The 17378-nt window shown below is 41.1% G+C and overlaps 1 protein-coding gene across 1 annotated transcript in view; it reads right to left on the minus strand.

Moving 5' to 3' along the window:
- LOC135577215 (katanin p60 ATPase-containing subunit A-like 2) overlaps positions 1-17378 on the minus strand; it is a 140619-nt gene that overhangs the window by 103450 nt on the left and 19791 nt on the right. The window contains 1 exon segment of the mRNA XM_065045109.1: positions 12336-12586. Coding sequence (XP_064901181.1) covers positions 12336-12586 — 251 coding nt within the window.

Consider the following 17378-nt stretch of genomic DNA (forward strand, 5'->3'; position numbering starts at 1 on the left):
AGGTTCAACCCAATTAGCAGAACTTGGTGCAGCTTTAAATTACTTAGAGCTTTTTAAGGAGGAACCTCTCAATTTGATGGGTGATTCTGAGTACATAGTCAAGGTCCAACGCACGTATCTGATTTTGAACTGTTTTGTTTTTGGTTTTGTTTTTAAGCAAAAAGGGGGGAGAAGTAGGGAAAACACCACAAAACTAATTGTCAAAAGCATTCTATGTGATGAATCACTTATATCTAAGTGGTGCAGCCTAAATTTGCCCAGTGATGAAACACTTTGCAAGTATGACCCAAAACCATGCTAAATCAGAAAGAATCTGCCTTAGTTATGGTCAAATCACTAGTTAATGGTCAATGGAAAAGGTCACATCAGTTGATAACCTGGGGAAAAGGTTATGTTTGTGTCATTACAGGCTGAGGATTGAAGTGGATTCAACAAAGATTCAACGGATGCAGATGGACAGGAGGGAGATAAGTTGTGAGGACTGTTTCAGATGTAAACCATGGATCCTAATTCAGTGTTATAGATGCTCACAGACCTGGTGGTCTAGAAGCCTATTAGCAAGCAGGTGGTGTACCTTCTGTGGAGAATGGCAATTTGAGCAACAGCAGGAGAGTCAAAAGGGTGATATTATACTTAGACAGTCAATGCAAAAATGAGGTAAAATTATGAGACATTCCTACCATAGTACCTACTGCACTCCTTCTCCCTAGTCTAGCAGCTGGTAAGCTTTTAGAAGACATATCAAAGTTAAGCTATTGGTCTTTTAAACAGGCTAATCTAACTTCTGAGATACTAAATAAATTAATAGTAGATGTTGATGGTATTAGGCATACTACTCTACAAAATCGCACAGTTATAGATCTTTTACTTTTAACACTAGGTCATGGTTGTGAAAAATTTGAGAAAATGTGTTGTATTAACTTGTCTGATCCTTCTGAATCTCTTCATAGTACTTTAGACAAACTAAAACAGCACGTTAATAAGATTGTCATAGTAGAAAAGGTTTAACAAATGGTTTAAAAGCTTGGAAATAGAAGAGTAGTTGTTTGATCTTATTATGTAAGGCTTAGCTACATTATATGTAACTGTAATAATTGTTGTTAATCATATGTTGTATGCTGCAGTGTATTTCAAAGATGATTCAGTGTGTCGTAAACAAGGCCTGGCTGGTTCAAAAACAAAAAGGGGGAATTGTGGGAGATTTGAGGGATTTTCTTGAAGTTAATGTGTGGATGGGTTTCTATTAGATGGAGATTTATTTCTGAACTATCCAGGCTCAAAGGAATTTCAAGGCCATCTCGAAAGCTGAAAACGGGACCTGCTGTGGGAGCATATATGGGTTTTTGTGGGAGTTGGATATGCTTGTGTGATGTTTTTTCTTGTAGTCCTCCGAATCACCTGGAGAATGATACAGAATGCAAAGAAAATGAAGCCAGGGTCCTTACCGTGCTCATTGAGAACCTGATGTTTAAAACAAAAAAGGGGGAAATGTTGGAAAGTAAAATGTGGGAAAGCAAGATGTGCGGTTCCAGCCACCTGGATGATAAAGGAAGATCAATACTAACATGACCATCTGGATGGGCGAAGACATAATACTAACATAATAATATATAAAGGGCCTTGGACAGATTACTTTGAAGTACATTTCTCGTAATTGTAAAAAGTTATAGCCCAGACTCGTGAGAATGGTATCTCGGGCCGGATAACTGCCCCCAAGTGCATGGGATGTGTGAATGTCCTTGGGCCGGGTCTGTGAATGAGTGGAAAAACAAGTGAGACAAACATCACATGAGTTTAGTGTGTTTTTAATAACAATTAGTGGAAAACCACCTTTTTGTAAACATCTTAGTCCAGGCCCGTATCTGTAAATCCTATAAACTGTCAATGGTGAATAAAGAAGGCAGCCTAGGCCTAGGTCAGCTCTCTGCTTGGCCAGGCTCTGCACTCCTTCCTGAACAAGATCTCTGCCTCTGTGTGAATTTCTGTCTGCATACTGGTATGCGTCGTTTCTAATCGCCGCAGAGGAGGATGTGACTGTCAGCACCTTGGCACAACCCTAGGTGTGGGATAGGCACAGTGGGGCACAAAAGGTGCTAAGGAGCAATTGACTGCCTTATTGAAGGCTCAGCGGGGATGTGTAACTGCCACACCATGCAGTTACAAGTTGACTAACAAAAAAACTGTGCATGCCTAGGACTTGAGTTCATTGAAAGGACAACGTGATGAATACTACTTACTTCTTCCTGCAGCACTCAAAAGACCACCAACTCACTGCTCTGCACATGCACTACATACATTTGCATATGCTAAGTGGTTCTGAGAAATGTAATACATATGTAAAGAACTTCTTGGAAATTTAATGAATATGTATGATCTGTGTGAATATAACCTTTGTCTAGAAACTATCCGGCGCCCTCGCTTGTTTGAGTTATTCCCGCAAGTGCCTGGCACCAATAAAAGAATACTGTTTCTAAAATCTTAAACTCCGGTTTTAGAAGCTTTTTATTTGCCGATTTTATGGTATCAGAAGCCTACCTGGAATTTAAGAACACTTGAATCTATTCTGTTTCTGTGAAACAGATCCAACATGATCTAACAAAGTTCCTATAAAATTACCAGCCAGCTTTCTTATTTCTGCTCTTTCCCAAGGTGGAAATGGAATTCATTCTCAGCATTTCTCTCTAAGAGAAAGGGAGGGATGGCATTCGCTATTAAGGAGTTTGTCTCCCGAAGCAACCATTATGTGTACAGAGGCTGTACTTCTCAGGAAGTGACTAGACATTGCCTGCTGATGGGAAGTAAAGAATAAATCTTTGCTTTGCTGCTGTGTGTGACCTTTGCTTTTTTTTCTTTCATTCAACTGCCTTTTATCATGACCCATGAGCTTTTTTTATCTTATTTTCTCCCTCTGTCCTGAGGGAGGAGAGTGAGAGTGCAACTTGGTGGACACCTGGCAATCAGCCAAGGTTAACCCACCACAGCCCAATGTGCAGCTCAATACAATGGCAGTTTTGAATTGAACATGATATAGCTGTGGTAGTTATTAACTGACAGGTTTCTGTGCACATCACAGAGTTTTCTTGCTTCAATGTATAACAGAGACTGATGGCTTGTTACTGCTGTGTGGCAGCAAAGCCAAAAGGGTTATTAATGAGTTAGAAACTATGGAAGTACCTGAGAATGATCACATAGGAATTAGGGCTTGACCCCCAAAAAAGGTGGGGGGATCAACAGACCAACTGAAGTGCATCTATATGAATGCATGCAGCATGGGCAACGAACAGAAGGAGCTGGAAGCCCTTGTGCAGTAGGAAAACTATGATATAGTTGCCATCACAGAAATATGGTGGGATTACTCCCAAAACTGGAGTACTGCAATAGATGGCTATAAACTCTTCAGAAGGAATAGCCAAGGAAGGAAAGGCAGTGGGGTAGCGATGTGTGTTAGGGAGTGTTTTGATTGTCTGGAATTTGATGAGAGTGATGATACGGTTGAGAGTCTATGGGTAAGAATCAAGGAGAAGGGCAACAAGGCAGACATCCTGGTGGGAGTCTGTTACAGACTACCCAACCAGGATGAAGAGGCAGATGAAATATTTTGTAAGTAGCTGGAGAAGTCTCCTGATTGTTAGCCCTTGTTCTCGTGGGGGACTTCAACTTACCAGATGTCTGCTAGAAATACAACACAGCAAAGAGGAAACAGTCTGGGAGACTCCTGGAGGATGTGGAAGACAACTTCCTGACACAGTCAGTCAGTGAGCCAACTAGGGAAGATGCCCCACTGGACTTGTTCTTTGCAAACAGAGAAGGACTTGTGGGTGACATGATGGACTGAGGCCACTTTGGGCATGGTGATCATGAAATGTTTGATTTGCAGAGAAGTAAGGAAGGGGGTTAGCAGAACTGCTTCCGGAAGGCAGACTTTGACCTGTTAAGGAGGTTGGTTGACAGAGTTACTTGGGAGGCAGTCCTGAAGGGCAAAGGAGTTCAGGAAGGCTGGTCACTCTTCAAGAAGGAAGTCTTAAAGACGCAGAAACAGGCTGTCCCCATGTGTCAAAATACGAGTGGGTGGGGAAGAAGACTGGCCTGGCTGAACAGAGAGCTCCAGCTAGAACTCAGGAATAAAAGGAGAGTTTATGACCTTTGCAAGAAGGTGCAGGCAACTCAGGATGACTACAAGGATGTCATGAAGTTATTCAGGGAGAAAATTAGAAGGGCCAAAGCCCAACTGGAGCTTAATCTGGCTACTGCCATAAAAGGGAACAAAAAAATGTTTCTATAAATACATGAGCAACAAAAGGAGGGCTAAGACGAATCTCTACCCTCTGGTGGGTGCAGGGGGAAACAAACTGACAGAGGATGAGGGAAAGGCTGAGGTACTAAATGCCTTCTTTGCCCCAGGCTTTAACAGTAAGGCCAGTTGTGCTCCAAGTATGCAGCCACCTGAGCTGGAAGACAGGGATGGGGAAGAGAATGAAGCCCAAATAATCTAAGAGGAAATGGTTAGCAACCTGCTACTCTGCTTAGACATGCACAAATCTATTGGGCCAGATGGGATCCACCCAAGGGTTCTGAGGGATCTGGCAGAGGTGCTCACCAAGCCACTTTCAATTATTTATCAGCAGACCTGGCCAACCAGGTAGGTCCCAGTTGACTGCAGGTTATCAAACATGATGCTTATCTACAAGAAGGACTGGAAGGAGGATCCAGGGTATTACAGGCCTGTCAGTCTGACCTCGGTGCCTGGGAAGATCATCCTGTGTGCCATCACATGGCACATGCAGGACAACAAAGCAATCAGGCCCAGTCAGCATGGGTGGATGAGGGAAAGGCTGTGGATGTTGTCTACCTAGACTTTAGTAAAGCTTTTGATGATGTTTCCCACAGTATTCTCCTGGAGAAACTGGTTTCTCATGCCTTGGACGAGCATACTCTTCCCTGGGTAAAAAGACTGGATGGATGGCTGGGCCCAAAAAGTTCTGGTCAATGGAGTCAAATCCAGTTGGTGGCTATCCCAAGTGGTATTCCCCAGGGTTCAGTATTGGGGTCAGTTCTGTTTAATATCTTTATCAGTGATGTGGATGAAAGGATTGAGTGCACCCTTAGTAAGTTTGCAGATGACACCAAGTTGGGTGGGAGTGTTGTTCTGCTTGAGAGTAGGAAGGCTCTACAGAGGGATCTGGACCATCTGGATCGATGGGATGAGGCCAATTGTATGAGGTTCAACAGGGCCAAGTGTCAGATCCTGTGCTTGGATCACAACAACCCCATGCAAGGCTAAAGGCTTATGGAAGAGTGGCTGGAAAGATGCCTGGCGGAAAAGGCCTGGGATGCATTGGTCGATAGATGGCTGAATATGTGCCAGCAGTGTGCCCAGGTGGCCAGGCATCCTGGCTTGTATCAGAAATAGTGCAGCCAGCAGGACTAGGGAAGTGGTTGTCTCCCTGTACTCAGCACTGGTGAGGCCACACCTCAAATACTGTGTTTTAGGGAACAAGTCTAGAGAACAAGTCTTAGAGCAGCCAAGGGAACTGGGGTTGTTTAATGTGTGGGAATAACACAAGAATGGCAAAGAGGAGAATTGTAAATATGCTCAAGCAACTGCAACTGGGGTGTAGAAAACACATAAATCACAAGGACAACCTCTGTGTTTAGATAACAGGCCTGTGAAAAAAGTTGTAAAGGCACCTTATCATACATCCTTGAGATTCCTGCAGGGAAAGATCAAAACAGTGTGAGAAACTGCACTCACATGAATCCTTATATACAGGCTGAGGCTCGTTGATCTTCACCAGGGGCAGAATTCTGCAGTGCCTGTGTCTGCACTTGTGTGACCTCTGCCTAGGAACTTAAGTGCTGTTTCAGAGATTCCCTAGTTAGAGAAGTAACAAAAATAAATTTGCTCTTTGTGTTGCATCTGTGGCCTCTGTTCCTGCAACCTGCCTGCATTGGCTCAAACATTTAGACTGGAGAAAAGGAGGCTGAGGGAAGACGTTATTACTCTCTACAACTACCTGAAAAGAGGTTGTAGCATGGAGGGTGTTGGTCTCTTCTCCCAAGTAGCAAGTGATAGGATGAGAGAAAATGGCCTCAAGTTGTGCCAGGGGAGGTTTAGATTGAATATTAGGAAAAAATTCTTCACAGAAAGGGTTGTCAGGCATTGGAACAGGCTACCCAAGGAAGTGGTGGAGTCACCATCCCACAAGGTGTTTAAAAGGTGTATAGATGAGGGTCTCAGGAACATGTTTTAGTGTCAGTGTTAGGTTAATGGTTGGACTCGCTTATCTTGAGGATCTCTTCCAACCAAAATGATTCTATGATTATTATTATTATTTTGTCTTTCTGTCTTATTAAACTGTCTTTATATTAACCCATGGGGTTGATTTTTTTTTCATTTCCCTCTCCCATCCCACTGTGGGGGAGTGGGGAGGGGGAGTGAGTGAACTACTGTGTGTGGTGTTTAGCTGACTGCTGGGTGAAACTGCAACAGGGAGAAAGGCCAGAGGAAAACTTGATGGATCCTGTCGGTTAACAACTGATTATATAGCTGCTTTCAACAGCAAGGGTTGAGTTTCTACAACTATGGGACCCTCTTTGAGGGTCAATAGCTACTTGGAAGAGATGGGCTTCACCTGAATAAACAGGGCAAATGTATCTTTGCCAACAGGCTAGCCAAACTGGTAGGAGGAGTTTTAAATTGCAGATGATGTTGGAGGGAGTAATTGCTCGACAAACAAGCACTATAGTTGGGGACAGAGTGGGCAAACCAAGGGTCTGGGTTGATGGAAACAAAACGACAGAGCCAAAGTGGAATCCCTTTGAGCACAGGCATGTAAGCAGGGAAGTGCCTCCAGAACAGCCTTATAGTGAAAGTTCTCAAGTCTCTTCCAGGGATTCAGCACACTTGAGTGTCTCTTTAATATGCCTCTACAATAATGCTTGCAGGATGGAGAAGAAAAAGGAGTTAAAAGTCTGTATTTAGTTACAGGGCTATGACCTCATTTGGGATCATGGAGATGTGGTGGGATGGCTCATATGACTGGAGTGCTGCAGTGGAGGGATAGAGGCTTTTTAGGAAGGACAAGCTGGAAAGGCAAGGAGGGGGAGTTGGTCTTTATGTGAGAGAGCAGCTGAAATACATGGAACTCTGCCTTAGGACAGATCAGTAGTCAGCTGAGAGCTTATGGGTCAAGATTAGTGGGCAGATCAACATGGGTGCTGTTATAGTGGGTATCTACTATAGACTTAGAATCATAGAATCATAGAATGTCCTGAGTTGGAAGAGACTCACAAGGATCATCGAATCCAACTCCTGTCCCTGAATATGACAACCCCACAGTTCACAACATGTGTCTGAGGGTGTTGTTCAGTCTCTTCTTGAATACTGTCAGGCTTGGAGCTGTGACTACTTCCCTGGGGACCCTGTTCCAGACTTCTTGATCAAGAAGTAGATGAGTCTACTTCAAACAACTGGGAGAAGAGACCCTCCTCTTCCTGGAGGACTTAAACCACCCTGGTCTTCTAGAGGGACAACACAGCAGGACTCAAGCAATTTATGTGACTTCTGTAGTGCATTGATGGCAACTTCCTGGTAGAAGTAATTGAGGAGTCAATAAGGAAAGGTGCTTTGCTGGATCTGATACTTGCAAACAAGGAAGAACCAATCGGAACAGGCTGCCTAGGGAAGTGGTGGAGTCACCATCCCTGGAGGTGTTTAAAAGGCACATAGATGAGGTTCTTAGGGACATGGTTCAGTGCTAGAGTTAGGTTATGGTTGGACTCGATGATCTTGAGGATTTCTTCCAACCGGAATGATTCTATGATTCTATTATTATATTTTCTCTCCCCTGTCCAGCAGAGGAGAGGAAGTGATAGTGTGGCTTTGGTGGGTACCTGGAGTAAATCCACCACATTAGATGATTTGCCCAAGTTACAGCGTGGCATGTCTGGAACTCAAGCTTGCTTTTTTCTAGAGTTGGTTTCCATTTCTCCAGGTCATATTGCCCCTGTACTGTGTTGTTGTGCTTTAACCCCAGACAGCAACTAAACACCATGCAGCCACTCACTCGTTCCCTCCCGATGGGATGGGGGACAGAATCAGAAGAGTAAAAGTGAGAAAACTCCTAGGTTGTGATAAAGAGACTTTAATAAATAAAGCAAAAACCACACACTCAAGGAAAGCAAAACAAGGAATTCATTTGCTACTTCCCATCAGAAGGCATGTGTTCAGCCATGTCCAGGAAAGCAGGGCTCCATCATGTATAATGATTATTTGGGAAGACAAATGCCATCACTCTGAACATCCTCCCCTTCCTTCTTCTCCCAGCTTTTATACTGAGTGCGACATCATATGGTATCAAATATCCCTTTGGTGAGTTTGAGTCAGCTGATCTGTCTGTGCCTCTTCCCAGCTTCTTGTGCACCTATCATGGTGTGAGAAGCTGAAAAGTACTTGACTACTTAGCAACAACTAAAACATCAGTGTATTATCAACATTCTTCTTATCCTAAATCCAAAATACAGTACTATACTAGTTACTCAGGAGAAAATTAACTCTGTCCCAGATGAAACCAGGGCAAGTGTAAAGTCTAAAGTCCCACCAGTTCCATGTTATCTCTGATATTTGCTCACCATTAATGCATTAATACATCACTTCTGGTTTTTGATACAGAACTTGTAATAGCACTAAGATGAAAGAATAAAATGTGTGCTCTAATATGGGATGCAAGACAGTTTCAGGAAACAAGCCATTCACAAATACACTTTTCTGAATTGCACGCTTGACATTACACAGCTTCAATTTCTAATGATCGGATAGAGTTTAAAATTCACATATCTTTTATTTAAGATGTGTTTATTTGACCACTGGAAACAAATAGGTAGCAGAATCCTAGCTCTGTGTTCTGTTCTTGCACAAATTCAAGGCAAATCTTCTGAAGCCTATATGTATGAGGAAGTTCTAATTTATGTGTATAAAAGAGAAAAATATTCAATCTCTAGATACAAGGTTTGAGAGGCAATTCCTGGAACATTTAGACTTTCTGCATATTTTCTCTGCTCACTCAGACTTAGTTTTGGAGAATGTTTCATAACATCTTAGCAAAGAAGGGTTTAGTCTCATAATAAGTTAGGTCTAGTTGATTAATTACTCTGTCACTGAGGCAGGACTGTACAGAGTTTTAATTCTAAGAATGAGTTTGCCTGGTTCCACCTCCTGCCATCATCTATTTTGTCTCCAACAAATATGTATTTGATTCCTTCAGTTTCACCACTCTGAGGTTCTTCATAGCCATGTTAGGAAAAGCAGCCATAGAAAGAGTGAACACAGATCACTGAGATTTTTCAAAGTATTTGCTTACAATTTTTGCAAGCACTTTTTCTTTACAAAACTGAAATTAATCTGAATTACTACAAATACTTTTCTGTCCATGTTGGGTAACTGCAGTGATCCTGAACAGAAGACCATTGTTCATTGAGGAGTTAGTGATCCACATAACAGTTTACCTCAGTAAGCCCAGGCCTGTGGTATGCTATGCTGCACGGCCTTCAGGCCTATGTTGTGTTGCACAAATTCCTTGGCCGCAAGATAAATTTAGCCAGCTCATTGTAACAGAGGAGCCTTTTGTACCACCAAGGAGTTATATGGACTGATAAGAATGGGGTAGAGATACAGGTAACTTATATAAATGAAAATATATTTATAGAAGTTCAGAGGAATGTCTTCCCACTCATTATTGAGAAGAAGGGATAAATTTTGTTTATTTTATGAAGAGAATGGATGGGATTTGAAGGAAGGAAAACAGAAGAGACAAAGAAGGCACCAAAGTTGACTTGGGTATTTGGAAGGACAATTATATTGAAGAGGAAATTCAAATTGTAACTGTTCAGCAATGGTAATTCATGACCAAGGAATGATCTGGAGTGGATGGCAAGAAGGCCTAGCTGCAGAACTGGTAAGGGAGTTACTTTATATTCCCTTGCTGATAAGATAAGGAATCCTGCAGTATTGTCTTGTAATGATCATAGAATGTGCTCAGGGGGCCACTTCTAGTAAACAGAACTGGCGCTGGGGGATGAACTGAACAGCGAGTTAAGGCGTCCGATGCCAGTGCTCTGATGATTGGTACTGGCACAAGTGTATATAACGAATCAGCTGGTACTGCATGTTTGCAGTATCCTTGTAGAATCGTTTATGGAGGTATGACTCTGTCCAATGCATTGTTCATTAAATCTCTTTATATTTAAGCACAAACGTGTTGATACCTGTATTTCTGGTTATTAAGTTGTACTTCTAACCATTAAGAAATCACAGGATCCATATAGCTTAGGAAATATAGGACTGTAGCATTTTTTTAAGACTATCCAACCACAATGTTCTTTGTATAAGCAGATCTTGTACCAGAGGTAACCTTGTGCTTAGTAATTACACCCTATTGTTAGGATTGTCATAGATTTACAGCATATTCTCCTGAAACAAGACCTGTCTTTAGAAATAGAACCTGAAGCAGGGTGCTGAAGTAATAATTAACCAAAGACTATACAATCTTGCTTAAATATATGCTTGTGTGCTGCCAACGTGGAGAATTCAGTTAGCAGGCATGTGATGAAGATGAGAAATGACCCCTGAAGGGGAAGAAACGACCACCAAAAGGACTGTAAGAGACTGTAATGCCCACAAAAAGGACGTTAGATGGCAGTAGAGACCGTAGAATAAGTAACCTCATGTTTATGTAATTAATTCTTAGAATAGGCGTGTGATATGTTAATGGTTTCTAAGAACTGTAATGCATATATAATTTTTCTGTCAATATAAGCCAAGTAAGAATGATTAGTCGGTGACACACTTATGAAGGAGCAACAACAACAAAAAAAAGTAGTTTTAAAAGTTTATTAATTTACCAATTTTATAGTATCAGTGTTTAATATTGCCTTAAAGGGTACAATAAAATTTCCCCAACTGTTTTCCAGGGTCACTAAAAAGAGGAGATTTAGGAGAAAATATTAGGATTTCATTCAAAACTACATACAATATAATACATATAATAACTATACAACACATTTGAAGACAGGTTTTCATATTAGTTAATATTTTCTCTGCTTAGAAACACCTTTTGTTGCATATAAATATGTATTTTACTGAAGATAAAGAGTATTTAAAACTTATTAATATTCCCTGATAAGCTTTTTAAATGCTAGTATTATTAAGTAATTCTTTAACATAAGAGTGTATTATGTCTAAGATCTCTTTATAGCTTCAGTACTGTCAAATTCATGAGAGCAATGCTACTGAATTGACTCTACAGAATTTTTGTAGTAATATAAGTTAGATTTAATAGGCATTTTGTTAGCAGAAGAGAGTCTTTTTGACTGTAACAAAAAAAAAAATCTTTTTGCAAATAATGGTACTTTTTTTCCTTAAAACTGTGTTTTGCTACTTACTTTCCATTGAAATAATAATAAAGACACTGTACCTATTCAGAATTATATAATTAGAAATGATGTGTGCAATAATGCAGCTTTTCTTTCAGAAATGTCTTGAAAGGTTGTTAACTCAGTGAAGAAACTTGGAAACTAATCCTAATCATTGGGTTTTTTTCAAAGACATTTCCTCAATCAAATAATGGCAAAACCTCAAATCACTAATCCGTCCTAGGAAACGGAATAGTTTTTCACAAACTGCTTCTTCTTAAGGTCCCATATATGCAGATGTCGTAGTTTAGCCCCAGCCCACCCTCCAGCCGGCAGCTAAAACCACGTGCTGCTCACTCACCCCTCCCCTGACCCTGGTGGGATGAGGAAGAGAATCAGGAAACAAAAGGTAAAACTGGCAGGTTAGGATAAGAACAGTTTAATGGAACAGCAAAGAAAAATCCTGAACAAACAGTAACAACAAGAATGAAAGAATATACAAAGTGATGGATACACAGTGCAACCTCACCAAGTGGTAATCCCGAGAGAGAGAACAGCAGATGATTCTGAAAATTATCTCAACTGTAAAAGATATTGTATATATGAAATAGAACAGTTTTATGGACATTTTGTGGGCCTCATTTCTGAGGCACTGGAAACAGTTTGCAAGTGCTAGGAATGCAACTGTAAATATTAACTTTTGCATGTTCATATGCAAGTACAGAAGTATGCAAGCAAATGTGTAACAGTGTCTATGAACCTCTAGTTAGTTCTTTATCCATTGCAGATTGCACCCATCCAAGCCATGAGCTGCCAGCTTCTCCAGAAAAATGCTGTGGGATACAGTGTCAAAGGCCTTACTGAAGTATAAATACACAACATCCACAGCCTTTCCCTCGTCTACTAGGTGGGTCATTCACCAGTACCCCCAAGTCTTTTTCCACAGGGTTGCTCTCAATACCTTTATCCCCCAGCCTATATTGATACCGGGAGTTTCCCTGATCCAGGTGCAGGACCTTGCACTTGGCCTTGTTGAACCTCATGAGGTTCGCACGGGCCCAATTCTCAAGCTTGTCCAGGTCCCTCTGGATGGCATCTTGCCCCTCAGACATATCAAAGGCACCACTCAGTTTGGTGTCATCCACAAACTTGCTGAGGGTGCACTCAATCCCACTGCCTATGTCATTAATGAAGATATTAAACTGGTCCCAATACAGATCCCTGAGGGACACCACTTGTCACCAGTGTCCATCCAGACATTGTTCCATTGATCACTACTCTCTGGGTGTGACCATCCAGACAGTTCCTCTTCCACTGAACAGTCCACCCATCAAATCCATAGTTCTCCAATTCAGAGAGTAGGATGTTGTGAAGGACCACGTCAAAGTCTTTACAGAAGTCCAGATAGATGACATTCATAGCCCTTCCTTTGTGCACTGATATAGTTATTCGATCGTAGAAGGCCACTAGGTTGGTCAGGCAGGAACTGCCCTTGGTGAAGATGTAGTAGGATTACACAGTATCACAGTATGTTTGGGATTGGAAGGGACCTCAAAAGATCATCTAGTCCAATCCCCCTGCTGGAGCAGGAACACCTAGGTGAGGTCGCACAGGAACATGTCCAGGCGGGTTTTGAATGTCTCCAGGGAAGGAGACTCCACAACCTCCCTGGGCAGCCTGTTCCAGTGCTCTGTCACCCTTACTGAGAAGAAGTTTTTTCTCAAATTTAAGTGGAACCTCTTGTGTTCCAGCTTGATCCCATTACCCCTTGTCCTATCACTGTTTGCCACCGAGAAGAGCCTGGCTCCATCCTCATGGCACTCACCCTTTATATATTTATAAACATTAATGAGGTCCCCCCTTAGTCTCCTCTTCTCCAAACTAAAGAGACTCAGCTCCCTCAGCCTTTCTTCATAAGGGAGGTGCTTCAGTCCCTTAATCATCTTCGTTGCCCTACGCTGGACCCTCTCCAGCAGTTCCCTGTCCTTCTTGAACTGAGGGGCCCAGAACTGGACACAATATTCCAGATGTGGTCTCACCAGGGCGGAGTAGAGGGGAAGGAGGACCTCTCTCGATCTACTAGCCACCCCCCTTCTAATACACCCCAGGATGCCATTGGCCTTCCTGGCCACAAGGGCACAGTGCTGGCTCATGGTCATCCTGTTGTCCACCAGGACCCCCAGGTCCCTTTCCCCTACACTGCTCTCCCCTACACGTTACAGTCTAGATTGCCAATGTGGCAACCTAGCCTGCCTGCTCCTTTTCTACCTTGGACATAATGAAAACCCACATTGTAAATGTCATGTCTCCCAATGCTGTCTCAGAATTTTGCCCACATTTTCCAGACTTCCTAAGTTTTCATCACCCACTCAAATTCTATTCATCTAAAATGATCTTTCAATTTCTTTATTTCTAAAATGAATTTATTTTTGTTGATATTATTGTTATGATGAAATTTCATGCAGAAGTTGCTTTACAGGATTAAAAAAATCAAAACTTGTTTTGTAAGGAAGCATGCTGAATATTAAAGATGTTCTGAAACTCATACTCTTCCATTCCCCAAATACATTCTTTAGAGTCTGAGCTCATTGCAGAGGGGTTGGACTAGATGACCTTTGAAGGTCCCTTCCAACCCAAACTATTCTATGATTCTGTGAATCTATGATTCTATGAAAAGCACTATCTGTAAGCAACAGAAATGTTTCATTTAGAAAAAAATGTTTGTCTACTACCATTTGACTGTAAATTTCACTTTCTTTATTTGAAATGCACAAAGGATTACTTTAGTTGTTACATGCTTTCACTGTGGAGAACATTATATATCTACCAGATATAAGAGAAATGCAGAAACTTTGCCATTGTTTTTAATACTGTCATAAGAAATTTAGGTAGTCTTCCACAACTTGCCAGACTCAACCTCTGCTGCTTCTGAAATGCTTTGTGATGGCTTTTGTGCTGGAAGCTCAATAGAGTTAGATGATGTTAGTGAGAAATACCAAATTGAAAAAAGTGCAGATATTACTAGACATCTGCCTAGGGGCTAAGGCTGGGAATGAGGAAACCTGAAGGAAAACTTACAAAAGGCTCTTGTGGGCTTTGACATAGAGAATGTGTAGCAGCTTAGGAGGGTATGTGAAGATAAAGTTCAAGCACAGTCAACTGGAGAAATTCTGAGCAACAACAGAATGTATAGAACAGACTTCTTTAATTAATTATTTAATTACTGGAGATAGTTAATCTGGAGGGACCTAGTCAAAGAAAAACATCAGTGACTTAAACGTTTCATCTGCATTGCAGGTTTTATCTGACTTCATGTATAATTCTTGCTACCTTATTTCACCAGACTTCATATTTCCACATATGACTAAGAAAAGGCATTTATAAGAGCTGGTTAAAATATATACGAAATTCTGAGCATTTATGTTTTCCCATAGGTCAAATTTTGATTTATTGTAATATTTAATATATAACTTAATAATGTGCTTATGATATTTAAACCACAAAGTAGTAGAAAACTATGAGAATGACAGAATTTACTTATTTTTCTCCCAGTATGTTACTTATAATCAATAAAATCAATCACAGTGTGTGCTAAATAAAATTTTAGGATATTTCTTTCTGAAACTACTTGAATAAAGAATATAAAACAGAACAGAACAACACAATAGTTTTTGAACTAAGAGCTTCAATGGAATATTGAGAAGAAAGTAAAACCAATAATGTGCTAGGGTATTCAGAGACTGTCATTTTGAGATAGTAACATGAAAATGTAATTCCAACAAATTAAGTATAAGCTCCTGAAGAGGTTTCATCTCTCTTATGGTAAAGCAAAGAATAGGCTTTCAGTGACTTGGTTTTTTCTTTCTTTCTCTCTGTCTTCCCCCTTTCCCCACTTCCCCTTTCTTCTCCCCACCCCTGCTACATGTAGGAAGCTATTATCTTGCCAATATAATAGGCCCAGGCAGGATCTCTCAGCAAAGCATATTTTATTAACAATTTTGCAAGACCGGGTGTTCTACCTAAAGGTAGGCACACATAATAGGGCAAAAGCCCTTGCTTATATCCCCCCCAAATCCCAACTGCAAATTCCCTCCCCTGTTCCCCATTGGTTGGGTACTTCAGGGTTTACAGACTACCCGATGCCTGCCTCAGTTTACATATTTTATTCCTCTAATTCTAACAATACCCTTCCCCTTATCGATCTATTTAAAATATGGATTTCTGGTACTTTGGCTACCCTTCCCCCTAAATTAACTTGTAAATACAGATATCAGAATGCATATGGGTATCAGTATTTATTCCAGGAAGAGACTGTGTTTTACATTAAGGATTCATAGTCCGATGTCTCTCGGTCCTTCCCCCCTGCTGGGGTCAGGCGCCAGGTCCTCAGTTATGTAAAAACAACAGTTCTTCATTAAATGTTTCTTACACATCTCTATTATGATTTTTTAAAGCATTGATTCTACATATTACCAGTACTAAAAATCTACGTGGCACCACCCTAGATGTGTATGTTGGGACAGGCACAATGGGGCACAAAAGGTGCTAAGGAGCCATCAACTGCCCTATTGAAGGCTCCGATCTCAGGGAGATGTGCAACTGCCACATATTTCTATTGTTATTATTCAAAATATGTGAAACCTGTTGTCAGAAATAAACAGGTGTCTGACATAATCCCATACCACTAAAGCTGCTTACATTTCAGAGCTGGATATTCACTAATGTAAACAACACACTGACAGATATGTGTACTAAAATTATGAAGAAGTTGAGCTGACAAAGAAAGGGATAGAGTAAATTTTGTATGGCTTTATATAATAATTTGGCAGATTTTTTTTTTCCCTTCCAGGACATGCATATTACATTCAAATTGTTTCATATTCCATGAAGGTGCTGGCAGTCACATCCTCCCCTACCCCAGGGCAGGGTGACTTCACCTCCACCAGCAGGGGGGGCAGGAGGGGTGGGACCCTGTCGATTGACAGGGTCCTTAACAAAGGAGGTGGCCAGAGAAGCTGAGAAGCTTCCGGACTATGTTGTAAAGCCCACAGCCAGATCTGACCAGGCTATAAAAATGGGGTCCCCGCCAAAGACCCTCTTTGAGTGATCTTCTCGGAGCAGCAGGTCTGTGAACTGGAGCCCTCCCCTTAGACTGGAACCCCATCTAAGGAGACTTCTCAGGATTTGTGAGCACCTCACCCTCACCCTGTGGTGAGCAGTTGTTTACTGGATATATTCTTGAATGAGTGTGAGTCCTTGCCTAACCCAGGTGAGTGATTATTTCTTCTGGGTACCCTTGAGTGAGAGGCCTCTGTTTTTTTTAACTGTGAGTGAATGCGTGCATGTTGTGGATCCTCATTATTCTTATGTTGTCATACACCAATAATCTCCTCAACTGATATAAGAACCTGTATTTTATGTTGTTGGAGTGCTAAATAATTGTATAAACCCTGTTTTTAGTTGGTTTATTGGCTACACTTTTCTGGCTAGAATAAAGTCTGTTTTGGAACTTGTTGTCCGCCTAAAACTGACTTTTGGGGTGTTTCCGTGAAAAAATATGAGAAAACTACTTTTTGCAGTGTCATAGAATTTCTCCTACAGAGATGTGCACTTCTCAAAAGGGAAAATGGGAAACCAGAGTCAACAGAACAAGAACTAAGCTTCCGCTAACCAGAAGCTAATTATGAAAATCAAGATAGACTTTACACAAAATTTTAAAATGTGCATTTATGATTTCCACTGTTAGATGTTCCGTTTAGCGGACAAGCATGAAGAGTCAGTGTATATGATATCTACTTTAAATATTTCTCAGCGCAGAATAAGTGATTAAGCTGTGCCTCTAATAATCACAGATGGAAGTCAATACCCTGTAGCTACCAACAACTACATTTAATCAGTTAATAGTTATGGATTATATTTAACAAGATGTAATTTGTATTAGTATAGAATTTGCAATTCAATTTCTTTCA

Source organism: Columba livia, chromosome W (genome assembly GCF_036013475.1).
Source record: "Columba livia isolate bColLiv1 breed racing homer chromosome W, bColLiv1.pat.W.v2, whole genome shotgun sequence".
Classification (NCBI taxonomy): domain Eukaryota; kingdom Metazoa; phylum Chordata; class Aves; order Columbiformes; family Columbidae; genus Columba; species Columba livia.